The sequence below is a fragment of the Penicillium robsamsonii genome, assembly GCF_028829455.1.
Source record: "Penicillium robsamsonii strain IBT 29466 chromosome Unknown utg000005l_segment0_segment0, whole genome shotgun sequence".
Classification (NCBI taxonomy): domain Eukaryota; kingdom Fungi; phylum Ascomycota; class Eurotiomycetes; order Eurotiales; family Aspergillaceae; genus Penicillium; species Penicillium robsamsonii.
This window is the reverse complement of record NW_026643223.1, coordinates 3,454,703-3,480,920: the sequence shown is the minus strand read 5'-3', so window position 1 is coordinate 3,480,920 and position 26,218 is coordinate 3,454,703. Positions and strand designations below refer to the sequence as shown.

The 26,218-nt window shown below is 48.9% G+C and overlaps 11 protein-coding genes across 11 annotated transcripts; 4 read left to right on the top strand and 7 right to left on the bottom strand.

Annotated features, from left to right (window-relative positions):
* Positions 1–1,027: 1,027 nt before the first annotated feature.
* On the bottom strand, positions 1,028–2,214 carry N7447_009346 (vanillyl-alcohol oxidase; the record flags this gene model as incomplete). Its single annotated transcript, XM_057233608.1, has 4 exons — positions 1,028–1,308; positions 1,385–1,706; positions 1,925–2,125; positions 2,188–2,214. 4 exons carry the CDS (start codon positions 2,212–2,214, stop codon positions 1,028–1,030), a joined length of 831 nt encoding a protein of 276 aa, XP_057083150.1.
* A 2,260-nt stretch (positions 2,215–4,474) lies between these two features.
* On the top strand, positions 4,475–6,343 carry N7447_009345 (uncharacterized protein; the record flags this gene model as incomplete). Its single annotated transcript, XM_057233607.1, has 1 exon — positions 4,475–6,343. The coding sequence occupies one exon, from the start codon at positions 4,475–4,477 to the stop codon at positions 6,341–6,343; it is 1,869 nt and encodes a 622-aa protein (XP_057083149.1).
* A 48-nt stretch (positions 6,344–6,391) lies between these two features.
* Positions 6,392–6,975, bottom strand: N7447_009344 (beta-ketoacyl [acyl carrier protein] synthase domain-containing protein; the record flags this gene model as incomplete). Its single annotated transcript, XM_057233606.1, has 2 exons — positions 6,392–6,805; positions 6,859–6,975. The coding sequence occupies 2 exons, from the start codon at positions 6,973–6,975 to the stop codon at positions 6,392–6,394; spliced, it is 531 nt and encodes a 176-aa protein (XP_057083148.1).
* Positions 6,976–7,539: 564 nt separating this feature from the next.
* On the bottom strand, positions 7,540–7,725 carry N7447_009343 (uncharacterized protein; the record flags this gene model as incomplete). The annotated part of the gene is made up of 1 exon (XM_057233605.1): positions 7,540–7,725. The coding sequence occupies one exon, from the start codon at positions 7,723–7,725 to the stop codon at positions 7,540–7,542; it is 186 nt and encodes a 61-aa protein (XP_057083147.1).
* A 1,712-nt stretch (positions 7,726–9,437) lies between these two features.
* N7447_009342 (uncharacterized protein) lies at positions 9,438–10,577 on the bottom strand (the record flags this gene model as incomplete). Its single annotated transcript, XM_057233604.1, has 1 exon — positions 9,438–10,577. The coding sequence occupies one exon, from the start codon at positions 10,575–10,577 to the stop codon at positions 9,438–9,440; it is 1,140 nt and encodes a 379-aa protein (XP_057083146.1).
* Positions 10,578–11,255: 678 nt separating this feature from the next.
* Positions 11,256–12,854, top strand: N7447_009341 (uncharacterized protein; the record flags this gene model as incomplete). The annotated part of the gene is made up of 1 exon (XM_057233603.1): positions 11,256–12,854. One exon carries the CDS (start codon positions 11,256–11,258, stop codon positions 12,852–12,854), a length of 1,599 nt encoding a protein of 532 aa, XP_057083145.1.
* A 676-nt stretch (positions 12,855–13,530) lies between these two features.
* On the bottom strand, positions 13,531–13,770 carry N7447_009340 (uncharacterized protein; the record flags this gene model as incomplete). The annotated part of the gene is made up of 1 exon (XM_057233602.1): positions 13,531–13,770. The coding sequence occupies one exon, from the start codon at positions 13,768–13,770 to the stop codon at positions 13,531–13,533; it is 240 nt and encodes a 79-aa protein (XP_057083144.1).
* A 417-nt stretch (positions 13,771–14,187) lies between these two features.
* N7447_009339 (uncharacterized protein) lies at positions 14,188–15,741 on the top strand (the record flags this gene model as incomplete). Its single annotated transcript, XM_057233601.1, has 2 exons — positions 14,188–15,016; positions 15,182–15,741. The coding sequence occupies 2 exons, from the start codon at positions 14,188–14,190 to the stop codon at positions 15,739–15,741; spliced, it is 1,389 nt and encodes a 462-aa protein (XP_057083143.1).
* Positions 15,742–15,903: 162 nt separating this feature from the next.
* N7447_009338 (uncharacterized protein) lies at positions 15,904–16,845 on the top strand (the record flags this gene model as incomplete). Its single annotated transcript, XM_057233600.1, has 1 exon — positions 15,904–16,845. The coding sequence occupies one exon, from the start codon at positions 15,904–15,906 to the stop codon at positions 16,843–16,845; it is 942 nt and encodes a 313-aa protein (XP_057083142.1).
* Positions 16,846–17,438: 593 nt separating this feature from the next.
* Positions 17,439–21,479, bottom strand: N7447_009337 (S8/S53 family peptidase; the record flags this gene model as incomplete). Its single annotated transcript, XM_057233599.1, has 12 exons — positions 17,439–17,737; positions 17,798–18,529; positions 18,598–18,722; positions 18,773–18,899; positions 18,956–19,298; positions 19,353–19,709; positions 19,798–20,230; positions 20,295–20,381; positions 20,455–20,516; positions 20,570–20,707; positions 20,795–21,328; positions 21,390–21,479. The coding sequence occupies 12 exons, from the start codon at positions 21,477–21,479 to the stop codon at positions 17,439–17,441; spliced, it is 3,327 nt and encodes a 1,108-aa protein (XP_057083141.1).
* A 60-nt stretch (positions 21,480–21,539) lies between these two features.
* N7447_009336 (uncharacterized protein) lies at positions 21,540–21,828 on the bottom strand (the record flags this gene model as incomplete). Its single annotated transcript, XM_057233598.1, has 2 exons — positions 21,540–21,664; positions 21,729–21,828. 2 exons carry the CDS (start codon positions 21,826–21,828, stop codon positions 21,540–21,542), a joined length of 225 nt encoding a protein of 74 aa, XP_057083140.1.
* Between the last annotated feature and the right edge of the window lie 4,390 nt (positions 21,829–26,218).

Here is a 26,218-nt window from a genome sequence, read left to right as displayed (position 1 = left end):
AGGTGGCTGTGTGCAGATATAAGGAGCCGAGCGCATCGTGTAAAATATTTCCATCCAATAATAATCAGACTAATTTTAGTTTAGGATGTCAGAGCGGCGCTTACTCTCTATTAGTACTTATCTATCTCACCTAGCGACCTTATTATCCCAAGGGTAATTTATCTGGGAGAGCAAGTGTTGATTTGATTGGATGAAAATCTTGGTGAAAGTTCAGGCGGTCGCCAAACGGGCTACTTTGTCCAAAGAGCTTTATATAATTAATTTCCCATAGCAAGGTCCCCACAGCTCAAGAAATAGGATCCGGTCACATTCTGCTTCGCCTCGTAGCAGGTATAGGGCAGAACTAGGTCCCATTGAAGCAGGACGCCTTGCCGGATCCTCAAAACTTGCTATTACTGTTCGAGCTGTGCGCACTCCCATCGAAAATTAAAACCCATGGTCAAACACATTCATCAGGAGCGATCATTTACCGGCACAACGATCGAGGTATTGTTTAACCGTACCCTTCTTTTACCGGGGGTCTTCCCTCTTACTAACTTCAACTTAACTACCCTTCAGGGTTATTGGTCAGTATGCACTCGGAGCGACAGTTACCGGCCGCACATAAACCACACGAAGAGGAGTTAGTAGTAGTAGTAGTTCGTTCTGTAAAGGTTTACGATTTCCAGGTGTAAGGCCTGTCAACCGGGTAAGATACAATGACTTAGAGAGGAAACGAGGATATATTGTCTGTGTGTGCCAAGACTAACTCTTGCGAAAAGAAGAGGGGATTCAGGGGAATCCTGGACTATGTGTGTCCCCATGTTCACGTGGGAGCCATGTGACTATTCCTTGGCAGTTCGTTCCTGATACGTGATCGATGCGGGTGCGGTCAGGTGATTCCGTCTCCATGTTGTAAGGATATTTATCCGTTACAAGCTAGTCTATGGTCCTCTGCTTTCTCCCTTTTAAACTATTCTCTCATGCCTGAACTTTTGCCAAGATGAACATAAACAACCTTAAGCTACTTGATACTAAGTTCAATGGATCATAGCTTCCAGGCAATTTGACTATAGCTTTTGGGCCAAATGCCTGACTTTCTAGGGGCAATGATCCCATTTGGATCTACCGCGTTCTTGAGGATCTCATTAAACTCGAGGAAACTGCCGTTGTTCCAGTTGTATGTTCCCATGATCTGATCCATGACGGCCAGATGAGTTCGATACTCGCCCCATCCGTTGACGGCACAAATAAGCGTCCGGATGAGCCACTGGACCTTTGTCTTCTGAGATTTATCTTCTTTGTTGAACATAATGCGGAAAATGTGATCTATAGAGTAGTTGAAATGTTAGTCATGCCCGGTGATAATGGGAAGATATCTCGAGTGTTCAAAAGTATGCCTTACGCACCTCTCTCATGCCGACGGTATATATGCCAATGAAGTCCGAGCCAGCCTCTCGACATCTTCTTTGGGTTAATTTATATTGCAACATCGCATCCTCCCCGGCCACCTTTGCGATAGGCGAGAAGAATAAATCGGCGCCATTGGGGAGCCAGTCAGTCCATTTGAGTTCGTCATATGTTGGAATGCCTTGCATCGTCTTGTCGCGGACACGAAGGACTGAATTTTCGGGGCTATCCTCTGGAAGATAGAACTTGACGCCTGGAATAACCGAGAATGCCTCTTTGGTGGTTTCCCAGAGCGCACTTCGAACCCGCTCGGGACCCTATGAAGTATTAGCCGGAATATATGTAGAGCGGCCGATAAGAAACTCATATAGAGAGCGCCATAGAAGTTCCACCTTCGTAAGTTGAGTTGTTTTGCGATTTGGTCCAAGTCCTCGTCGGATATGGGCTCGGCCTTCGAGGAATATGATGCCTTATTACCTAGCACTGCTGCATCTAAGAGGATGTGGCGAATAGTGGGTACATTCTGAAGAGCTACATTCAAGCGCAGGGGCTCAATTCTGTTGACTGCCTCCTTCAAATCGTCATCTTTGGGAAATGTCATCAAGTAGGATTGATATCCACCCGGGTTTGGCATAAGCCACATGCCAAGCTTTGTGACAATTCCCAAGTTAGATTGACTGAATAGTCCATCGACATATTGACCAAACCCATAAGGAAACAGATGGGCAGCCTCATTCTAGGGCTAGTCTTCTAGTTTCATTCCCATGATCTCGGAGCGTTTAGGGCCCGGTAACGCACCCATTCCAGTCCGAAGAAGCTCTCCATTTGGTAGCACGACCTCCATGCCACAGTGCATCATCCAATAATCTGACGTATGGTTAGTTTGGATTGACCAAGACAGGTGGTTTAGTTTGTAGAGACGTGAATGACCCCGGTATGGCGTGTAGCCTACTCCTTGCTTGGTGGCATTACCGAGAACCGAGCCACCACCAATTTCTGGTACATCAAGCCATAGTCTATCCTAAAGAGTATTGTCCACTAGGTAGTCATCCATACAAGGCGTGGAATGTAACGCCTTCGTATCTCGAGATTGGAAACCCAAATTATTCAGATATAAGGGCTTGATACTTACCGGGTTCCACCAAACAATATGCCCCTTCGACATTGACCTCTAGAATTTTGTTGAGGTTCTTTCCCATGTCCACCACAATGCTACCACTTACTCGTGGCGCAGCACCTCCATATCCTGAATTTCTTCTGATGGAGATAAGCCACAGGGGAATGAGATATTGTTGGCGAGTCTCACTATAGATCTAGATCAGGAGGTCAACATTTCCTCCCAGGGCCCGAGGTCAATGCCTGACGGATTACATACTGTACATCCCCGACATTGCGAGGAGCAAAGATTGCTGAGGCGAGAAAGAACTTATATTCCAAGATATGATGGGGATCGTATGTATGTTTTGGCTTCATGTATGTGGCACTCATGGTACCTTTTTCCCGCCACTAGTGCTCCCTACAGTGGATGTCGTACGGGCCAAATACTGCAGCCAATAGTCGGCCGTGTCGCCAGTATGATGGTGAAGTGGACATTCTCCGCCGCATGAAAGAGGTTATTTCTTAGCATCTATGAAGCTGGCCCCGCAAGAGTGGATATTCATGCGGAGGGCTAGTCACGGGACCCTATTGCCGTTTGGTACGAATCAGGCAAGCCCGCGTCCGTGAGATAAGGATATCAACCTCCGAGCGCCAATTCTAGCCATTCATTTTGCTAAACAGCGCTACCCGACCGCTGAGGTCGCCTGTTTAGACAAAGGATGTACCAGTGGGGAGTCTGAGCTTTGATAGAGTGGGTGGAAAGGCCTAAAATCTGACATTGGTTTATATTTCATCTCAATCAGGGAGCACAACATGGCCTACCGAGACAATATTGTCATCAGAGGAACCTAACACAGTCCTCCCTGTTGACTTGCCGGTTTGTAAGCGCCTGGGATCATCACCAGCCTCCGAGAAATTCAAGAGAGTGATAGAAGGTGGGGGGATAATCCTTCCAGATAGAACTGAAAGGTTGCTAACAAAGTCCGAACGGTAGGTGGTCGAAGTTTCATCATCACGACAAGGTCCCCTGCTGCAGAAGTAAAGCCGCCGGTAACTGGCTTCATATCAAGTCGTCCATTGCCATCTATATCGCGTTTTCCAAGCTCTATGAACCTCCTTAAAGACGCAATACAGCTCCATGAGTGACGCAGGAGTTCACCACCGAGGAAGTTCGAAATAACGTCAACGCTTCTTCCTACAGTGCCTCGCTTGATCTGCTTCGCAAAAGTCGCGTCTCTGCCGCAGAGCGCATGATCTTCCGGAATAGCGTAACGATCTATTACAAATTTCCTTCCCAGGTTTTATTTCAGCGCTTGAGACAGTCGTGAAGACCTCAGCCCCAACTGACTGGACATATTGGATAGCCACTTTCCCGGTACCGCCGGAACTAGCATGTATGAGAAAAGTCTCTCAACATCTAGAATCTCCTTTTGAGCAAAGCACTCAAGGTCCTGCTTTCAGTCTACCCAATGGCAGGTAGCACTTCTATCAAGAGTTCGATGACTTGAATCTGCATTGTTAAAGATAACTTGTCCCAAAATGTTATGTCGCTTTTCAGTTTCTTCAAAAATTCTTGGAGTGTAGCATTGCGACACAGAAACTCGTGGCCAGGCTCGCTACTGACATCAGACGCAATCCAAATTTCTCCAACATATCCATGGATGTCGGGAGATATACAAACCGTATTATTCATAAAACAATACAAACTTTATTGTTCTGTGAATAATATAAGCCCTGTTATTTACGGAACAATACAAACCTTGGTACCTATCCGCCAACCTCTGGGATATGAAAAGAGCTCTTCTTCTTCTTCTTTTTCTTTCTCTTCCCTCCCCATCCCTCTAGGTTTCTTCAAGTCTTTACACTATTCATCTTCTGCTACAATCTTAACTCTGGTATATCACTTCACTTTGTACCATCAGTTCACTCCGGTACATCACTTCTTCACTCTGGTTTATCATTTCACTCTCAGTCGTCATCTTCAGCCATGGACCCCTCAGCGCCGTCTCAAGGGCCCTCAGACCTTCCTACACCCCCGCTGTCTCCTCGAAAACGACGGCGCCACCTTCGTGAGTCCGATGATGCAGAAGGCGACATGAGTCTTGAGCGGTACTTGCAGCGCGTCGAAGTTTACCGATCGACCAGTATCCCCAGTCGGTTTCCTTCGCCAGTGAAACTGGAGGTTCTCCCTTCTCTTGAGAAAGTGCTCAGGCCACTCTACCCTGAAGTCAGTTCGATACTGAACCAACACAATCTGCCGGGGATGATGATGTATCGGTGTTGGAGGATGACCAAGCCGGGGTATCCCCGTGGTGACATCCCCGTCGATATTTTCAGTGTCCTCCTTGATACCTCGACTCCAAACATCTCTCCTCTTGGTCCTATCAAAGACGAGATCTTGAGTCTCTTCCGCCGACACAAGGTCAGAGTGCATGTCGAAATTTCGAACGACAAGCTCTGCCACCACCCGACATTTTTCTCTATCGCCTTAAACCACCCTCTTGTCAAAGCATACGACCGAGTCATGCAGAATCTTGTCACTATCCTGAAGCAGACACTCGGTTCCAACTTCAATATGCTATGCCCCTTCAACATTGGTCCGAGTGAAGCCAAGGCGCAGCCGACCATTGTGGTATTTGTGGAGCCATGGACGATTACAAACTGGTTTGAGCTGCGACTTCAAGTCATGTCTCGACTCTTGCCACACATACAAGCAGACAGCTTTGACATTGAATTTTTACCCGGCGCCATGTCATCCCTGAATGGAGGGGGCATTCCGTTCACACACAACGTCAGAGAATATGAGGTTCCCCGAATGGGATCCTCGATCGGAATTGAAGGAGACAAAAACGGTGGAACGCTTGGCGGGTTTGTGATATTGACTCACGGTGATGTCGTTCGTAGAGGTTTTTTGACCAATTACCACGTGGTCAGGCCATCGCCGTCCCAACGTTCCTCTGACAGCAACTATTTTCTCCAAAGTCTCGACCGTTTCGGCTCCTCCCCTGCGCACCCTCTGGCCAACAAAATCACGATGGAATCGCCATCTGGCCTTGATAAAGATGCCACTGCGGCCCACATTTCCGAGCGCTTGGAGGCAATGCGCGAACACGAGACTGAGCTGAATGCCAAGGTGCAAGAGCGAGAGCTACTCGGAGTTACATCAAATCCCGGAATCCTGGAGGCCCTTTCGAACACAAAAGATGCAATTCAAGAGGCGTTGCTTCTACATTCAGTCGTCGACCGAATGCCGTTCAGCCTAGGTGATGTTCAGTTCGTGTCAGGATATGAAGTGCGCGGTGGTCACGTTATAGACTGGGCATTCGTTCAGATGTCTGAAGCCGCCGAGCCAAAGTTCTTCAGGCCCAATTTTATGCCATCGGTCCCTAAGAAGTACCAGCCAGAGAAATGGAGCCCGTCTCAAAATTCTGCAATCTGGCTAGGAAGGAAACCTCTCAGTGAGTTTGGGTCACTTAAAGATGGGGATTGGTGTTGCAAAAAAGGTCGCACTACTGGCTTTACTGCAGGTGTAGTCAACGGCCCAAAAGCATACTGCAAGTGGAAGGGCCCTGAAGTAAGATATACTCCGAGCGGACAAAAAGTGGAAATGCGTGCTCTTGAAACCCAAGAGTTCGTCATCGTGGGCAAAAGAGCTGGAGTAAATGAGGAATTGTTCTGCATGGACGGGGACTCTGGTTCATTCGTTCTCGGTGAGAGTGGAGAGGTCAAGGGTTTGCTTTGGGGGGGTTTGGAGGAAGACAAATGGAATTTGGGGCTAGCATCAAGCATGCCTGATGTTATGGCTTCGATTCAGGAGAAGATGGGAGGGTCCGTTACATTGAGCCTTCCGGCTTGACTCATTGATCTTTCAAATCTGTGGAGAGTTGCGTCCAAGGTTCTGTGCTTATTGAACTTTAGTTGCATTGCTTCGTTGAAACCCATTGCGTTTTTCTAGCTTCATTTGACGTCCAGTATCATATGCCTCGACATAGGATGTATATTTATACCCAAGATGCGCACTCTTATAGGTAACGCGTACAAGCCTTTCTTGCGCCTCGAAAGATGGTGCAAAGATTCCTTTCGTTCGCCCATCGTGATTCGCTCCACTGGCGTGGATGACTGCCCGAACAGTATCTCCATCACGGAGCACGTCTGAAAGACGTTTGATCATAATCAATACAACTCCTTCGCCACGGCAAGATCCATTGGCTTTTGAGTCAAAGCTGTAGCTCAGAACACCGGGAGAACGGGCGCCCAGTTTGGTCAAGTCTTGAAAAAAGCGTGGGTCGCCTATCAGAGTAACACCTATGGCGATAGCCTAAATTATCTTAGATTGCGAATATAAGGCACTACCATGATAGAACAACATACTGTGTCGCACGCATTTAATCGAAGGTTTTGGCATGCCATGTGCAGAGCAACAAGGCTACTAGAGCAAGCCGTGTCCACGACTACACTGTTACCCTCGAAACTCGCTAGCGAGCTCATTTCGAGCCTGTTTTATGTAGGATTATGCAAAGTTTACATAAAGTTTACCTATTTAGGATAGTTTATGCATATTCAAGGGTTTTTCTAGAAAAAAAAAGCCCACGCGGACCCGCTTTAACGGGTTGAGATCGAGCTTTGCGGAAGTCTAGGGAGTCTTATAGGAGTCCTATGGGAGTCCTAGATTATAAAGAGCCGATTAGATTTAGGGGTATCTACGAACCCCCATAAGTTTAAAATTCCATATTTATACTAATAGGTATATAGGAATTAGACCTTCATAAAGCCTATAGGTATAATGTCTAACCTCGGTCGGAAATAGTAGTGGTATAAAAGAGCTTTAGGACATAAGTAATTTCTGAATGATGGAAAGTAGGTTTAAATTTATATCCTGCATAGAAATATATATATTCTACTCTACCACTTCTATATGATTCTAAATCTAACCATTTCCTTCATCTACAAGCCACCATACTTCTATATTCTAAGTGGTTCCTTAACATATGATTTTGCAATAAGGACTTAGATAATATATTAACTTCCCTTATACTATATAATGTAAAGAAGCTAGGAAATCAACACGACAGCCCAAAACGCAGATATTGTGGCCAAACTCAAGGCTATCACCAGCACCTTGGCCATCACCAGCACCATGGCCTTCTTTGGGCGGGAGATGAGGCTGACAGCGCCGATTGTAGAAGCCAGTGCACTGAAGAAGAGCCGAAAGTTGTCAAAGAAGCTCAAGAAGGCCATCGCGCTTCGTGCGTTGCCCAATGGCAAATAAATCGCTATTATTGCACAGGAAAGAACCCTATGTTAGGCATTAGCACAGACACCAATTCATATATCAGTTAAAGTGCTTATCCTTTACCTTTACAGTACCTATGCTTTACCCATGCTTTACCCATGCTTTCCTCATGCAGTACCGATGCAGTACCTATATGATGCCCATAAAGTACACGTCGATAGCCCAAGGAAGTTGACAGCAGTACTGGCCGACCATGAGGGATATTCACCAGGAGGAATCTCAATGGTTGATATTATGTGAGAAGAGCGGAATGTGAAGGAATGGCTTCTTATTCAAAATGAAATCAGTAAGTACTGATGAGTGATGGAATTGAAGCTGCCCACCTAGGCAGGTGCCCATATAATTACATAGGTACATACATATAGGTAACGGCACCCAGGTACCTTGACTATAAATATCCATTTTTTTATCTTTCTCTCTTTCTCTTTTTCTTTCTACATGAGCCGTCCCACGTCTCAGAGATTTCCCAGACCAGCAGACAAGATGACAGTAAGATAAGATAATTGACTTCTGCTTTGTAGACCAAGCTAACATCCTCATCCCTGACCTGGGACAGCAGTTTTCCCGAACTAGCAATAATTCGCACCTCGCTGTGCCCGTGTCCGGACCAGGAGCTCGCCACCCTGGCCCCTGGGCAAGCACAACGATTAATTTACTACGGATGCGTGTCAAAAAGGGCCGTTTCATGAAGATTGAGAATTTGAGACGACTTCACTCGCTACCTCTTATCCGCGAACCTATTATCCATATAGGAATCAAATTTGAAGCAAACTGATGGCTGCAGACCATCGGAGAGCACACGATCACCACCGAAGGATTTTGTGTGTCCTGCAAAGTGACTGTGAGCAATGTTAAGTGCCAGCACTGCCAACGTGATAGAGGCCCATTCAATCGCTCTGTCACTGTTGTCACTGTTTGCTTCCCGACTCCCCTGCCACCTGCGCCAACTATATGTGGTCCCGCGGCAATAGCCGATGCTCCTATGCCTCTGCGAATAGCCAGACATCCATGGAGATCACTTATGCATTAGGTAAGTCTGTTGTTCGTCACTGCTAAACAGCCAACACCGCTAGATAAGAACGTGCCTTGGGATCCTTGTCAGAAGCAGTTACCCTCCAGCAGAGCTTGAACAGAGAATTGATGGCAGCGCTGGGCTCTACATGCGACACACAAAAGCTTGTGTTTGCGATTGGTCGTTCGATTGAACAGCGCTCGGGGGTGGACTGCCTATTCGCTTTTCTGACATTCGGGAGAGTAGACGAGCCCTGCATTGCGACATAACATGAGCCAACTGAGTGCAGCTGTGGAGGACAATCAGTACCGAGCAAATGAAGCTTGCGCTGCTATTGAGAGACTTCTGAGGGATGGTACTTGAGAATGCCTTCTATCAATTGACTTGAAAGTCATCAAATAATGCTTTTACTTCAAATGCAATTAAGACCCTGAGTGTCTTCGACTCTACAATAAGGTATCGGGGATTGCCTTTTCTTAGCGTAACCACATATCTACTTACGACTTTAGAGCTTTTTCTGTGGATTGTCAAGGATATTGATTGTTCGTGCTGCCATAAATGAAGCTAGGGAATTTCCAATTCAAGGACAAACGATATGATATCGTAAGAATAATCAATGCCCTTTTCGCAACACCTTTCGACTGCTCACTCAAGTACCTCATGCTTTCGTTTCGGGGGGCGCGTTGGCATCATAGCCGGTTGTGTGCAGTTTTGAAGTTTTTCCAGGTCATCCTGAACTTGCTGGTTTGCTCGTTCAATCGTAAATTCAATGGCGCTGCGAAGGAAGCTAGCAGCATTGTTCCACTCCTCATGTGTCACACGGAGAAGGTCAAACAATTTGATCAGAAGGCTCTTGAACATAATATCACCGCTCTTTAAGCAGACAGTCCAATGCACGGATATCGTGATATGGTTGCGCATCACAGTGGCGGATATAATTCGAGGGACGCCATCAAAGATCGTCTTTGTGTCCTGATCTCCTCTTGCGCGAATGGAGAGTCTCCGGAAGTTCTGCAGCATAATCGCGGCGTTGTGGCGATTCTGGTTTATCGCGTCAAGTCCCCCATCCTCCCCTTTGATCTCAACCGTGAAGCAAGGAAACACGATGTCGCTCGTGCAGTTGATTGGAGCAGCAATATCTGCGAGCTCGTATAGATGTGCGTTGTACCGATGTAGACTTTGACGGCGGAGGCCGATGGTGAAGTCCGGCCAGGGCGTAGGGATTTTACTGCACATAGGCATATCACGATGCAAAGGTATCGAACAATCAGTAAGAAATTGGGCGACCACTGCCACATGCGTGAGCGGACTTCGAACGAGCGCGGCTAGGTTAAGGAGTGGGGGTACGATCAGTGCTTGGATTGTCGGCTCATTTCCAGGTACTAGCAGACTCTCCTGGAATGCTTCAGTCTCTTCTGTCGTGAGAGGGTCGAAGTTATCGCTCTTTCCCTGCAGCCGCTTCACAAGGTCATCCAGCCCTTCTGGTGAATCCTCGGACTCGTGTATTCCTCTTACTGCCAGTTCTAGCGTGTAGTTGCGGCGTTTGTATGTGGTGCTGGCAGCCTTTGATGTTGATCTTGCTGGGCCCGGTGATGATGTTAACGAGCTCTGGAACGTGACTGAGGGAAAGTTCGGGGTATTTGATTGCTTTATGGAAGGTGGGGTCGCGGTAGCTGACATGCTGGCTTCATCGATGTTGACAGGCAATTCAAGTTCATGTATGAAGCGCGCTAGGAGGAAGTTGTCTTGGTTCTCAGAACAGGCGGACGAGGCGGGACTTGCCATGTTGGCTCATTGTCACGAGGGATGAAAGAGCTTCAAAATGGAAGAGAGGGAGAACGGATGGCGTGGGAAACGAGGTGAATTTGGGAGTACGGAATCTTTCGTTCTCAAATATGAAGCTGTGTGCGAGATTTGTTTATCTCATTTGTTCCTCCCACATCATAATTGCGAGACCTGAGTCAACCATTCTCTACCACGGATTGGCGATTACCGCGGTGATACGTCTGTTAAGGTCACCGATTCCATTTTGGTCACCATAGCCCTCGATTATCCAAGCAACATTATCACACCCCCCGTTTTGCGTGACCTCTGTCGCCTTGTCCCCGAACGGAATTCTTGCCTCTGGGTCATTGGATCCACTGCTTTCTTATCGGTTAATCCACGTTCGGTACGGTTCGAACAGAGCAGTGTGCACGAACCCGATGCCGCAGTATCACTCAATACGTTTCTATAACAGTCCGGCGACATTGAACCATTCTCATGCAATGCATACTACTCTTCCATTCTCATACATGTTCTTGTACATACGACCATAGGGTGTGGAAAACAGGGCTTCCCGTCCGCTCAGCCGTACTTAAGCCACACGCCGGTGAGTTAGTAGTTGGGTGGGTGACCACCAGCGAATCCTCACTGTTGTATGTTTTTGTTCTGTTTATTTTTTTGTAGCCGGATAATAAATGTATGGGTCCAATCAAGAAGATCGACCAGAGTACTGTGGAGCTACTGCAGCTGTTGGCACCTGGTAAATCACGGACGGATGGGAACACAGCCTGTGGGATGATCCTGAGCGGCCAAGCGTTTGCTGAGTTCAGCGACGAAGAGCGACGGATCATATGGTCCCGAGTACAGAGTTATGGTGGCCTTATCCCGTCTTTGTTTACCTTTTTCGAAGACTTCAAGTACCTGGAGGCCTGTGCCCACTGTATCAAGCGGCTCTGTGGTCCGATCAACATGTCAATCTGGAGAACGATGAGTTCAATATTCATTCCACCCTCAGAAGAGGGAACCGCGACTTCAGGGGCCGCGGATTCCCTCATCCAGACCTCCGAATCTACTTCCCGACGCCAGCCGGCAACTGATATGGAACGCCTCGAGACAGGATATTTACAAATATGGCTTTATGCAATGAGGCACTATACGCTGATGCCCCCGGACCCAAAGAGTGATGACGAGTTGCTGGCAAAATCAACTCGTGCCAAGCCCGATGAGAGAGCAATTTACGAGATGGCTGAACTGGCCCACCAGCTTGGCTTTCAGTCCACTGAAATCGATGCGCTGATCAAGAGTTCACCCGATCATCAGATCGCACGATCGGCCCTCCTACAAGCCCGAAAGCCCAACCGTTATCGATACGATAGCCAGTATTTTGATGATTTGGTCAATCAGATCGTGAGCTGTTTCGTCAAGGCAGTTCCCGACCGACCAGAGCAGCCTCAGGGCCTTCTGGCGGATAGCACAATGAAGCTCAAGTCTCGTTCTGGGGAGCCACAAACACGAACCCACAAGCAAGATGGACCCTTGCTGTTCTTAGACCCTTTGAACGCTGATGTTGAGGTTGGCGACAATATCACCAGCTTTTTCGTCCGTCGTTGTGTATTTTTTGCATTTTTTGGAAAGTCTGCACGGATTGCTACTTGCAATGTCAACCAAGCTGAGGACACTGGTCCAGGCCAAGGACTGAGGGATATTCCTCCTTCGCCAATGTTCGTCGAAGAGGATGACCCCTTTCTTACTCATACGCCCGCACCAGACTCCCTTCCTCAGGAGGAACAGGACAACCCACAGGAAAAATCGGCTGAAGTGGTTTTAGGACGACGAGCTAGTGAGTGCCAGCGGCCAGTGCGGACAGACCGGAAAGAAGATGTCAAGCGTCGACGAAGGCGAAAACTTCAAATACGTCGACCTGTCTCCGGCCCGGTGGAGGATATGGACCAAGAACCAATGGAATTGGAACTGCCAAATGTGGAGAGTCATGACCAGGTTATGTTAGACCGAAACAGTACGCCTGAAGAGAATTATATGTCAGACGGGCTTCAAAGCCAGCCGGAGCCGGTCGAGCCAATGGTGTTTGTCACGCAACCTTCCCATGTCTCTGCTGTGCCGGATGCTGAAGATAGTGGGAGTGACTATACAAGAGACTCTTTGGACGCAATTCCGCTCGTCGGAGACAAGGAAGAGCAAACAATGGCCGCTCGCTATACGAGGAAATATATACTCATTCGCTTGGTTTCAAGTAAGCTGCATAGAGTCTGCAGAAGTTCCATGCAAATGCGACCCTGAGGCATTCGGACGGAGCTGCAGGCACCGTACCTGCTGACGCTACTGCGCACGGGCTCATCGCCGTCAGATGCCAAGCGCGTCCTTCAATACGAGGATCGAATGATTCCATCGTGTCATGGCTGTCATTGTCAACTTGCGTTGCGAAGAAGGGCAAGCAATGATGACCGCTCAATGTTCGCTCAATGACTCGCAAAGTAACTCCATCGAGAGAGGAGCAAGCGAACTTGAAGAAAGCTCCAGGGGGGAAGTTCAAAAGCTTGGCAAGGTCTTGGCAAGATGGCCTCAGCCGCGTTCCGCTCTTCCCGGTCTCCTCTCAGCATCTCTGCACTGCACGAGATCGGTAAACCTGCTTCTAGATGACGTGGGACAATTTGCGGATACAAGACATCGTATCCAGACTTGATATCTTGACTGCATCGCTCAATGCTTGGCAATCGCTGCCTCAGATGGCAGGCAACAACAAAAGCCGATTGGACTGAATAACTGACCATTTCAACTTTGTTGTTTGTGCCTAACTATCACATCGACCCCTTCGTCGCGGTATTACGAGCGAGTCAGCAGAAAGTGACCCTGCGTGGTTCCACAGAGCTGTTCACCTAGACGGACGCATCCTTGATCCGTTCTTATCACTAAAGTAGCTTCATTGATTTGTATTCGTTATTGCATGAAGCTTGAATCAGTTGTAAGTAGCCACAGGATCCCCGAGAACAGCCATCCGAGGAGTGACACCCAAGCCGGGCACGGTAGGGGCATTAAGAGCTCCATTCACTACATCGAAAGGCCCATCTGCGGTTTTCCCGACACACATATCCCGGTATTCCAGAATACAACGTAGGCTACGAGAGGGGATAGTTTGCGCCAAGTGTACAATCGCTGCAAAAGCAATATCCGATCCACTGGTGTCCTGGACAGTCATCGTATAACCCGCTGCCAGACAAATATCTCGCACGCGACGGCCTCTAGTCAATCCTCTGCACGTTGCCACGAAGGCCAGAACGGCAAGAGTCTATCCTCGATAACTAGGTGTCATTTGCATGTTTGCCGTGGTGATCAGTTGCTGCAAGGGGAACAGCGATTGGCCAGCAATTTTGAGACCGACGATCTCTGAGGCTTAGCTTATGGTCTATTCTGGCTGATCAAAGTTAAGTTGCCAGTTGAAACCAACACAGATAAGTATGAGGTCTCTACATTCTGGAATTATATTAAGTAGTTAAGATATGCCAAGCCTGTTCGGGAACTCACTAACAGGTCTCTTAGCCAAGGCCAGCCCCTCATTTGCTGGCTTTTTCTCTTTTTTATCCCCCCCTCCAGCTGCTCGAAGAATACAATTGCTATGCCGGGATACACGACTCTCTACTCCAGAACCCCTCGCTCTTTCCTTTTCGCCGTGGTGGCCAATGTCGGTCCCGGCGGCACCAGCCGCTGCCTGGCCGTGGCCTACCGCCAACACCACGACGAATATAACTCACAGATATCCTGGGATCGAGTGCAATGTATGGTGACCGACACTCTTGCGCTGACCGAAGTCCTCTTGGATCCCACGAACCGTGCGCCGCTGGAGGCTGAGAGGGCGCTCGCGGAGGACTGGTATCGTCGGTCTCAGGGCCGGGAGCCTCCGATTCATGAGCGGCCCAGCGTACCCGACACCGCGCAACCCCCGTTCGTGCCCTGGTACAAGCGACGTGAGCCAGGGCAACAACAGCCCCCGCTGCCGTGGCGGGATGATGCGCCTAGTAAGTTTCCCTTCACTGCGACGTGTGTTTTGCTGGCGTTATTGCGCGATACTCGCGACAACCGCACCCGCCCCAGCGACGTTCAGTTTCAGCCACTATCGACGCTGTTCCGGGCCGACTGCACTGAGTATGGCCTGGTTATTCTCGACATCTCTGACCTCGACAGCGGCGTCAAGTACGGCATCGTTACGTTCCCCATGAACTACATGGCTGAGGTTGAATACGGCGGCGAGATGATCGGCTGGGATCCCGTCGAAGACCCCCAACCGGAAAAGGAGCCCGATGTTATACTCGCAGACCCGCGGCCTCGAGAGCTGTTGTCAATCTCGCAGTGGGTATCGAAGCATTACTACTGGTCGGGCCTAGAGAAGGCGTCTTACATCCTTAAACTAGAGGAGAGGCCGCTGGCTGATGCGGTAGCCTTAGATTGTACGTCTGTTCACCCGAATGATTTTGCAGGTACTGACAGGGGGAATAATGGTAGATATCTGGCCACCAGAGCTGGATGATCCGACTCGAACATCTTCAGAAGGTGATCTCTGGCGCTATTCCATGTTAACCCATATCGATCACATTTACTAATCTCTCCAACAGACTTCATACATTCAATGATCGCCACCCAATCCCCGCCTGATATGGAAGGTTACACCATAGTAGACCAACCGCCGCAAAATGACCCCGTAGGCATAGTCCGCACCATTGATGATCTGCTTATTCTCACCCAGGAGCCCGCCTCCGGTCCCCTCGAGAAGGAAGCGCTCGCCAACCTTCAAGTACTTACTCAGTTCCGCGAGCAGCTACGGCAGCGGCTCGAAGAGGCGCCAGAGAGGCTCGGCTCCTCCCAGATCTCCAGTCATGTGCTGCGCGTGGCATACGCTGGATGCCGTCACCTTAACTGGGTGGTGTTTAGAAACCTGCCCCCTCGCGTGATCGCGGCCGCCATTACATCGGATGAACTTCAAGGTGCGTCTGCGCTCAGCCTCTGCCTCAATCCGTTCCAGCTAGTGGGAGATAAGGAAGATAGAGAATCAGACCTTAGTGACCTCGCCGCGGCCCTGGCACAGTCCACGGCCCTTCAACAGCTCTGCTTCTTACAGCAGCCGGACCGGAACAGCGACGATGGCTCCGCTCATCCCTTTTCGGAGCTGTCTTAGCTGTGGTCGAGGGCATCAAGTGAAGACTCGGAGTCGCTCCGGCTGAGAACCATCCATTCGACCTCCGCTTTATTAAACGGTTTACGGGGCCGCGAAGTTCGAGCAATATCCTCGCCGAGGAATTTAGGTTCTAGCTTCACCTCGGGCGCTCAAGTCGTTCCCATGATCCATCTGTTCACATTTATCAGCCCCCAGCGCGAAGATGTCCGGGACGCAGCTGCAGACCACCACGTCGTCCACCCTACTCGTCCCGGGTACAGTGGCCACTACTCCATGGATAATACTGGGTTAAACGCCGAGGGCTTCGCTGTCCGATTCTTGGTATACCTCCGATCCTTAGGTCCGGATTCGGATCCCGACCAGGCCATCTTGCGATTTGCATATCATGGGGCGTTCTCGTCACTCGCTTCCATCGACGAGGACAACAAGAACAACGACGACGACGAGCCCGCGTCGCCGCCCCAGGGGCCACCGCCGCGCCCACCGCCGCTCCAGTCATGGCCAGATCAATTGGGTGTCAGGCCAATCCCCGCTGGATTTTTCGATGAGCTAGCCCCCGACCACCCGTCCCGAGACCGACTCAGGGATATCTCCCCTGGGAGCTGGGTGGTTCTTATAGATAGACAAGACCGACGTGATCGATTCAGCGACGACCGCGCATTCTTACAATACTCTTTTATCAGAATCCGTCGCTCTCCAGCCCCGAAGCAACAACAACAACAACAAAGACCGGCCCCCGTCTCTAGTTCAGTTGAGGTAGTCGGCGGGCTGACCGACTTCCTGCGCGAAACCGTACCAGAAACTGATATTACCACGTGGGAGAAACGGCTCGAGGAGGTAGAGATGGACTTGGTTTCAGCGTTGACTAGACCGAGCCCACCCAGTACCCCGTCATCGATGGAATGGTCACCGGGGGTGAACCCGATTGACGAGGTGCTGAGGCGCTTGACTTCACCTACAACTGAGAGCGCAGACAACGCCCCGCCAGAGACTGATCTTCCCACTGAGGAGGGACTGGTCGTGGAGGGAGAGAGGGAACGGTGCATCGGCGTTCGCGTCATGGCTGAGAGCCGGGTCCACACTTTATTGGACCAGTTACTATGATTTTACCCTATATCTAAGCTATCATCGAGGCCTATATATCCATAAAAGCCCCTCTCTTTAGGCTATAGATCCCTCAAGATCCCGTCACAACTACCCTCTCAAGCTTACCATTTAAAGACCCGCCTTCTTCAGTCTAGCTCCGAAACGGAGAAAAGGAAGGAGCGGGGACTATTGGAATCCAGACACTTATATCCGAGTATTATATTATTTACAAGATAGGGCGATTAATAGAAGTAAATTGTCTAGATAACAAGCTGGGCAACGAGAAGTAGAAAAGTGCATTAGCCTGATATTTGGTTCTGAGCAGGCTGAGCAGCCTACTCTAGGCTTCTGACAAAGCACGGCTAGCCTAGGCCTAGCGGGAAGTAATAGGGCCAAGCGAGAGCGTCTTTGACTTCTTTTTTCAGCTTCTAGTTCTTCTTTTGAGATTCAACACTAAAGAATGACATGGTATATTATTCACTCCTCTTCAATCCCATCTATTTGCAACACGCGATTATCCTATGACGTTTGTCTTCAAAAGCGAGGGTGGAGATGTCTTGAGTATTTGTAGAAACAAGATGTGAATTGTTTTATATAAAACCTCTCAAAAACTAATTGAATGCAGGCATACCCTCGAATAACAATATTCCTTGAACCGATACAACGTCAGGACAGGTGCCGGAGCACGGGTTATCAGTATCCATAGGGTCTAGTTGTCGAGGCGTATACTTTTTGCCATTGAGGGAGAGTTGGAATCCGCATTCGGAAAAGAATTCCGGGCCTTCATTCACAAATTTGGCATCGCCTTTTTTGCAGAAGTCAAAGGAGAACTGGTCCTTAGAGATGTCGCAGATTGGCGGAGACGATCCAATATTGGCGTCGCTGGCAAATATCCCATTGCAGTGTGAACCTGGATTGTTGTTGTTAGCGGGCAGTACTCTTTCGGTTATTATGTAGTAATTGCACTTACCAGGCGCATAAATGCTATAGGCATAGATTGGAAATTGCGATGAAGGGGTTGTTGATGTACCAAGGCACAATGGGAGAGTTTCAACAGGCGGCGATGATGTAGTCGTCGGTGATGTACCAGTAGTTGTCGATGTCGACGTCGGTTTCTGGGGCGGCATGCCATGAGGGTTCTGTGGATCCTTGGGGTCATAATAGTCCGGAGGATGGCTGATCTCCAGGTGCGGGTCACAGTAGTATCCCTTGCAAAGCTCTCCGCCGCAGTTATTCTCGCTAGTACATTTGGGTCCGGACGGACCCTCGTTCCAGTTGATGTTCTGTCCGGGCCCACTATTGTCCCCGGGAATAAGGGGGCAACTATCACTACCACCGCCGGATTGCCGGCGCCCAAGTTGTCTTCGAGCTGTCGGGGGGTTGGTGTTTTGGTTGGGGAAGCAGGGCTTCACGTCCTCTCCCGGGTTGGGGGCTTCGTTCTCGAGATTGTCCTTGATGGTCGGGCACACCTTGGCCCAGTCTTCCGTCGACCCGTACTCGCGGAGACAGCTGTGCTCGCCAACCTGACCGTTCCAGATGACCGGCCGTCGGGCGGGAGCAAGGACTGGGCTGTGGTGTACCACGAAGCGGCGCGCAAAGAGCTGGATGAGCTTCTTCACGTTGCTGGGCTTGTCCAACTGGGACTGCCAAGGAGAGGGCACCGAGCGGAAGTAATTGGCCAGGGCAGCGACTTGAGGGGAGGCTGCAGGAGACCCATGTTAGTTAGTCACAAGTGGTGGGGTGGGGTACAATTCTTGGGGGTGAACGTACCAAAGGATGTGCCACCGCAGTCCCTCATGGGGGAGGCAGAGCCCGGGGCCGCGGGGCAGTTGATCCCCCCCCGGGGGCAAACGTCGTGATAAAGCCGGCGTAGTTGGAATCGTCCCACTTCCTGCCTTTTATTTCGGATGCTGCAACCACGATCATATTGGGAAGGCCACCAAACTGATCGTTAGGGTCCGCGAACTTGGGGGGATATCTTTGTATAGGGACGCCTTCCGGCCCCCTCGCGTGGTTGCCGGCCGCCGCGACGATGACGACGTTTTGCTGCTCCAGCTTCTGCAAGAGGGCTCCTAATATCGTTGATCAGCACCTTAATTCGAGGGAGAGCTGGGTTGAAATCACTCACGGAAGACCCGGAGAAAGGCATGTTGCGTGTTCTTAATGGGCTTGTAGCTAAAACTCATGTTGATAGTCGCTTTGCCCTGCCGATTCTTGTTCTTTACATCATCCTGGACGTCGATAAGTTGCGCAATGATTTTCTCGTTGGGATAGTTGAACCAATCTTGCGTTTGCGTGGTCGGTTGCTGGGAGGTGACCACGACCAAAGTGCACGATGGACACAAGCCAAGTCGATTACCGACCACCATCGCAGCAACCGCAGATCCATGTTGATATTGAACAATAGGAGGTGAGTTAGGCCCGAAGCTGTGCTGAGAGTCCAAGTACACGATGTTCCTACCAACGAACTCCTACAATCCCATCCATTAGCCCGACAGAACAGAAAAAGGAGATGGAGAACGTACTGCGTGACTATTCCAAATCCCTTTCTCGTGCAACATGTACACATATGTATCGGTCGCGCTAACCGAGTCATATGTATACCTGTAAACATCGCCGTTGGATGCCTTGGGGAAGTAGCTATCGCCCCCCGGAGCGAGCCAGACATCGTCTTTGGCAAGGGACACTTGGGATTGGGCCCAAAAGGGCGTATTTTGGGACATGCTAGAGCCGGTCTGTATTTTGTCGTGCTGCATCGTGTCGTTCAGGGGGTCAAATTTCTCGCGCAACTCGTCCGAATGATCAGGGGAGAGGGGGAGGTTCCAATCCTGGGGGGTTTCCTCCTCCTCAAAGGGAAATCCGGTGTTGTAGTTTGTCTCCTCCTAGTAGTATGCGTATTCGACGTCGGGCTGTTCCACTTGTCCGTTAGTTCCGATTCACAACTTTCATGGGCGAGGGGGAGAGACTTGCCGACTGCCTCAGAGCGTCCATGGTATCTTGACCGAGCATGGGAATCCAGTAGAACGCCACCCAGCGTTCTGTAGTAAGTCCCACCTCTACGTAGTCTTTATACCCCTGGAGCAGGCTCGGAATCGAACCTACGTTCTCCGGATCCTTGGGGTAGACGATGGCCGGAGCCGGGCACCCGGCCGCAGGCGGCTGATATTCGCCGCCGCTGCCCGACGTGGGCTTGCAAACTGATGCCGTGGTGGTTTTGGTTGACCCTGAGTCCGTTAAGGAGCAGCCGTATACGGTTTCGCAGGTGGATGAAGTGGCAGTGACCGTGGAAGTAATAGTTCCGACCAGGGTCTCCGACTTCGAGACCGTCGTGGAGCAGAGCTCTGCCGACTCGGTCTGGCAGGACGGCTCGTTGCTGTATGTGAGCTTGTTGTCCCTGCCGACACTGTAGATGACAAGTTAGGTCAGTGAAAAGGGCTTCTTTGTTCTCCAGGAGGGCAGTTTCTTACGTGAGTGGCGGCCATGGGGGAAGCGGCGGTTGGATAGACCACACGGAATTTCCAGGGGGGCCAAGAATATCTGGCGGAGGCGGACCACTGAGGGTGTGAATCAAGAGATGTTAGTTCTTATCCGATACACGTACTTTTCACTGGGAAGAATCAGACTCACGGTGGGTAAATTCCGGGAGGGAGGGTCCATCTGATCGACTTGAATCGCCCACCAAGGCATATCTGGACATCATTAGCGTGGAACCAATTTTCGATCACATATTTGCAGGACATACATTGAAAAACCAAAGCTTGCAGCTCGTAATGATCGCGCCATCATCATCATCATCATCGTCATCGCCGTCTTCCTCGTTGACGGGCTCGACAACGTACGGTGGATATGTTCGCCATGTAGGCAAGGTCGTCGGGGCTGGCTATATCGTTTTTGACATCAAATTAGCCCTTTCAAATCTCAAAAGTTTATAGATAAAGAGTAGTCATAAATAGACATGATCAAATACCTCATTTGTTGTTGGTTCAGGCGCGGCTGTAGTTGGAAATAGGTTTGGTAATTCCCAGTCGTCGTCGTCGTTGTCGTCGTCGCCATCTCCACGAATCGGCGGGCCCTGGGTCACAGCCGGCCACGCAGGAAGGCTCAGAACTCGTGTGGTTGTGCTGCCGCCACCGTCGTCCAGGCTCACGGTCACAGGTCCGATAGGAATACTGACGCCGACCCAGAGCTCACTGGCGTCTTGACTCCGGGTTATATTGACGTTGGAGTACGACACCTCGTCCGTAGTGATAATAGGCAGGTCCAGGGTAATTGTCGTGGTCTGCGTCATAAACGCGGTGATCACTTCGTCGTTGCTGGTGGTTTTGGCGGTGCTTCCGTACAGAAGCGACGTCGTGTACTTGCCCGGGTCGATGGTGGTAGGAGATGGAAGCTGACTGAGGGGGAAAACGAGCACGCAGGGGGGTTTGCACAAAGCATTGGGCTCCTCGTAGATAATAGGGTCCAGATAGACCGGGTCCCCTGTCTCTGCACGCCGACCTTCCTATAATATCTTGTGGTTAGCGGTGGTCGATGATGCATCAGTAGGTAGGATGCGAACTCACGCCCTGGAGATCGATGGCCCAGTCAGTCGTACCACCGCAGTTCAGACCCTTATACTGATCACGCCGGCGGTCTTTGGTCTTGTCGGTCATATACGCCACCCACTCGACGGAGTTATAGACCAGGTAGTCGGAATCTGTTTCCTCGTCATACTAGCTCTTGATGGCACCCCCTTTTTTGATGATCTCGTTGATCTCGTAGTTGGAGATGTAGCCACCGGTCTCGGTATAACGGCCGGGCTTTGCAGGCGAATCATTCCTCTCGCCGAGATAAGTACCTATTCATGGGTGAGCTATTAAATCACATCCTCGGTAGAAGGGCCAGATGGAAAGAGAACATACACAATGGGCCGCGGCAGGTCGCGTCAGCCATCTTGAACGACCTCCCGTAACTAGTCACGCCCACGACGATCTTGTGCGATGGGACGCCGGCTTTGGTCATCATCACTAGGGCGCTCCATGTTCTCATATTTCAAATGACCAACAATTTTATTCGCAGCGGTGCTAAATCGACGAAGCAGGCCGCCCTGCGAATCCTCAAGTATATCGAGAAATAGCCTAAATTTGACATCACTTGGTACGAAGATCCTGAGGGCTATTAGCAACGCTATTCCTGTGACATTCGCTCCATACATTACCCATATATGTTCGTAATTGACTTTTCCGAATCCCAAGAAACTTTGCACGGTTGCATGAACGCGAGACTGCTGTTGCCGAATCTATATGCAAAAATTTGAAGTCGTCGTCCGAGTACTCGAAGACAAGACAATGACCTTCTCTTAAACTCGTAGTCTTTGGATCCGGGCTGAGGACTGGGAAATACCTCGGGACCAGGTTCTCGCTTTAGAGCGACATGACATTTATCGAACATTGAAGGGAAACATGAGCCACAATGGCCGTAGTCGGTCGCAATAGGTGATAGCGCACAAAGTAAAATGCCAAAAAGGCATCAATAAAGGGCCAAGAGGCCCAGCTCTATGTTTTGCATGAACAATGTCTGGTAGAAAGCCATACTAATATCGCGCCAAGGAAGAACTAGCCACGTCTTTAGCGCACCAATGGTTTTGATTCAAGTTAGAGATTGCCCCGAACCAAGAAACAGAAACCCAGAACCACGCGAGGTACTAGACTATAGATACCTTGGACGAATCGCTCTCAACATTAATCTCGCAGAATTATGGTTTAGATAAGATTTTCGGAGGCGAGGCCTCTTCGAGTGATCATATTGCAAAATCCATCGAATGAGCGCCTTCACTCTATTGATTGTAATTGAAAGAAGTTGTTCCTAATTTTTCAAGCCTGGGTTCTTGAAAAACCGAAGAGGAAGCGATAAGTGCACAGTCAGCTTTAAAAGGAAAAGCTGCATCCCATTCTGCTAGTCCTACGTCCAATAGTAGTTCCATCTTTCACAGACTTAGAATTCTAAATTCAAATATGGTTAAAACTCAGTGGAATTACGACTGAAACAGTACCACCAGTAGTACTGTTATTGATCAAGGAAGTAGTACTGTTCAGTCATTCTTTCTCAGAGGCCGACTTGAATTAAATTCTAGGATTTTTTTTTCTCAAATTGGCTTTTTTGTCGATTTTGGCTTTTTTCTCGACTTTGGCTTTCTTTCCGGTCGGCTTTGTGTTGAGCATTTCTTTCTAGTTTAGCATCGTTAGTATCGTTATTCAGTGTCTTCCGTCTTCCCTTTTCAATTGTCCAATGACAGCTTAAGCGGAGAGCCTTTATGACTAAGGTGCCATCTGCCCTTCTTTCAGGAAAAGCGATGGCGGCTGGCACTATACTATATTTCAACAGTACCATTTTCGACTTTACTGTTACGCAATTACTTTGTATTTTCTTTGTACTAAATAGAAAATACCTCTTACGAGGAAATGCTTGTTCGAACTACCCTAAAATTTGGTGCCTAAATAGCTGATCAGATCTACTGTTCTATACAACTATCGTGTTATATATACTTACCAATTGTTACCGCTTAAAACGAAGTTATAACGTGATTTATGATACATATGTATTGGAAATATTTGGCATTTACAATCCACTTAGGTGTGGATACTTATCTGGACACGTTTATTTATAGAGGTCGATGATCTTCGCAAAAGGCTGTTCGCATACGATTATCTGATGTGATAAGAATATATATCTCACATCGGTCTTTGGCTAGATATTAGAGGAAAAACTTAAACGAGGAACGTTCTAGTCTTACGCCGCTTATGCTAGCTGCAAAGTAGCGTTATACGGAAGCCGTTGATCTGCTTTTAAGTAGATCGTAACTAGCAGTTCGGCATGGAACGAGCTGGTCGGATTTGGGGTGGCGATCGAGAGGTAGCCACCTCGGTATCGAAACCTAAAACTGAAGACCCTTTCCGTCATATTGAGTGCAAGAGCAAAGTAAAATCCGTTCACTGTGGAGCTAGCAGCGATGGCACATGCATTGAACATAGTAGTTGGACTAAAAGATTACAGGATTACGCTGCTTACGAGCAACAAAACGGCGTCTCTAATACTAAGGAAATTAAGTCATTGCCTGGATAGACTAAGGTAGACCCTTGGAACAATCTCCTCCGGGGCCGTGAACAAGTCACATCTATTCAAGGGCTACACCACTACCCATCCTCCAACATCATCCCAGAATGGCATTTCGAACCACCAGCAATCGGCTAGATCCACATGCGAATGCTTCAGCAGAAGTCCACCAAAGCACGGCCATTCTTCCCTTCCAGTACGATTCATTGATCGCGCTTGTCGATTTGGCCCGTCGCGTCTATTTTCCATGTGTATCCCGTTGTTTTCATATGCAGCCTTCTCCGAAGTTCAGTTCTTGAATCTTATGGAGACTAAGATCTAAATACAGATAAACACAATATCCGAAGGCATTCCAGCTGACACGTTGGGAACTCTTCAATTCTTCTACAACATTCTCAACCGACATGCCCAGCAGCTAAAAGATAGCACTCGTGCACTTTGCAAGTTGGCCGAGCGAAGTAGTCAAGAGTTGGATGGAGCCAAACCGGAAATCCCGACGTCGAAAAGTGCTGTGCCCCCGGGTCGAGGCATGGGCACACGCCGGCAGACCTCAAAACCGAGACAATCAGAAATATCGGATTCAATACTTACGACAGTTCTTTTATAATAACTGGTCTCTCGGAAGATCATGAACAACTCCACGTTCGCTGCGTCGATCTGTCCAAAATGTGTACTCGGGGCATAACTCTCGCAATGAACAAAGCCACAATCGAGGAATCTCGCAAAGCCATTGAGAAATCTGAGTGGCTCAAGAGGTTGACTCTGCTTGCCACGCTCTTTATTCCCCTAACTTTTAGTTCCAGCCTATTGGGTATGAACATTGATCTCCTTGGGCAAAATGCAGTGAGATTTTGGTGGTTTTTTGTCTAATGTATTCCAGTCACTCTGTTTGCTTAGATCATTTATCTTTGAGACTGGCGGGTTCTCAGGCGGTGCTGGGTGAGCTTCTGGAAACGATGTTTCGTTGTCAGGAGGGACATGACAACTGGAAAGACTGAGAAAGATCCAAGTCATATTGTGTGATGTCTTCATTTCAATGTTTGTCATGGCACTATTGATCGAGATATCAACAACATGGTAACATCCACCTGGAAATCTCAAGACAGTGTAGAGGAAATCAGTTTCGAGGTGGGACTCTCAATTTGGAGCCAACATTATCTGTGGCTGGAGCGATCCAGCCACGAGCTGGATCTAGAACCCTGAAAGTCTTCGCAGCGAGTACCTGAATTGCCTTGCGTTAGGACAATGTGAGACCTTGTCACCTTTACTAAGTCAGCTGATTTTACTTCAGTCTTCGGCCATAGATCCTTGACACTTGAAGAAATGACCTCCCTTTAGATTTGCTACTTATCAAACAAGATACTTCGAGGATATTTCATGTGATATATGATTTTAACGCGAATATCTACCTAGTGGTTTGCAGCCCTTTTTGGATGGTGAATAACTCGGATTACGTAAAGCGAATAAATCTTGTGATTGCAGAATTAGTATCAACTATAGCATATTCATAACATGCTTTACGGATAGCGAACCGTTTAGACCAAGATAACCTCAGTATCACCGACAACTTAAAAACCTGAGCTTGAACAACAAGTTGATCTTGTGGAACTCATGAAATCTTAACTAGGTTGCTATCACTATCGTAATATAGTTACACACGGATGGACTGTGGTTTAAATGGGTTCTGTGGCCGTAAAGGACAAAATTTCTATGCCTCCCTTTTGTACGAGTTCTTGATGGGGCTTCAGGGAGAAAGCCCTGTTTTTCGGGGAACCTGTCTCATATTGGTGCTTCTGTTTCACTTTCTCCAACTTCTCCAACTTGAACACCAAAAGCGAACTCGAAGTCAAATACTGAGCTCAAAATTCCGCCTAGGTTATACGGTTGAAGCAAGTGTAGAGCAGATTTAAAGCTCGAAATAGGGATTAATTATTAAAGTCCTCCAAGTAGTTCCGCTTCAAAAATTCAAAGATTGTTCGCTTCTAGTCTCATCCACTTCGGTATTTACTCCTGCAGCCCCCGAGCTGTCCACTGTCTCTTGAGAAAACGGAATCCCTTTTTCGCATTGCGCTCCTGTCCGAGTTTGAACCTGTTTGGCGAGAGCGAGCTGATCTTTGGCTCTACCCATGTTAGAATCTATGACATGGTTGAAAACTCTCCCATATTCATCCTTTGCCGCTTGTTTTGCATTTGTGATCACCAAGTCCGTGCACTGCTCTCCTGGGTGGAGTCTTTCTAATTGTTGTTTAATTTCCCGAACTGCTTGTTCCAGCTTGGGTATCCTGTCATCCTGCTGAAG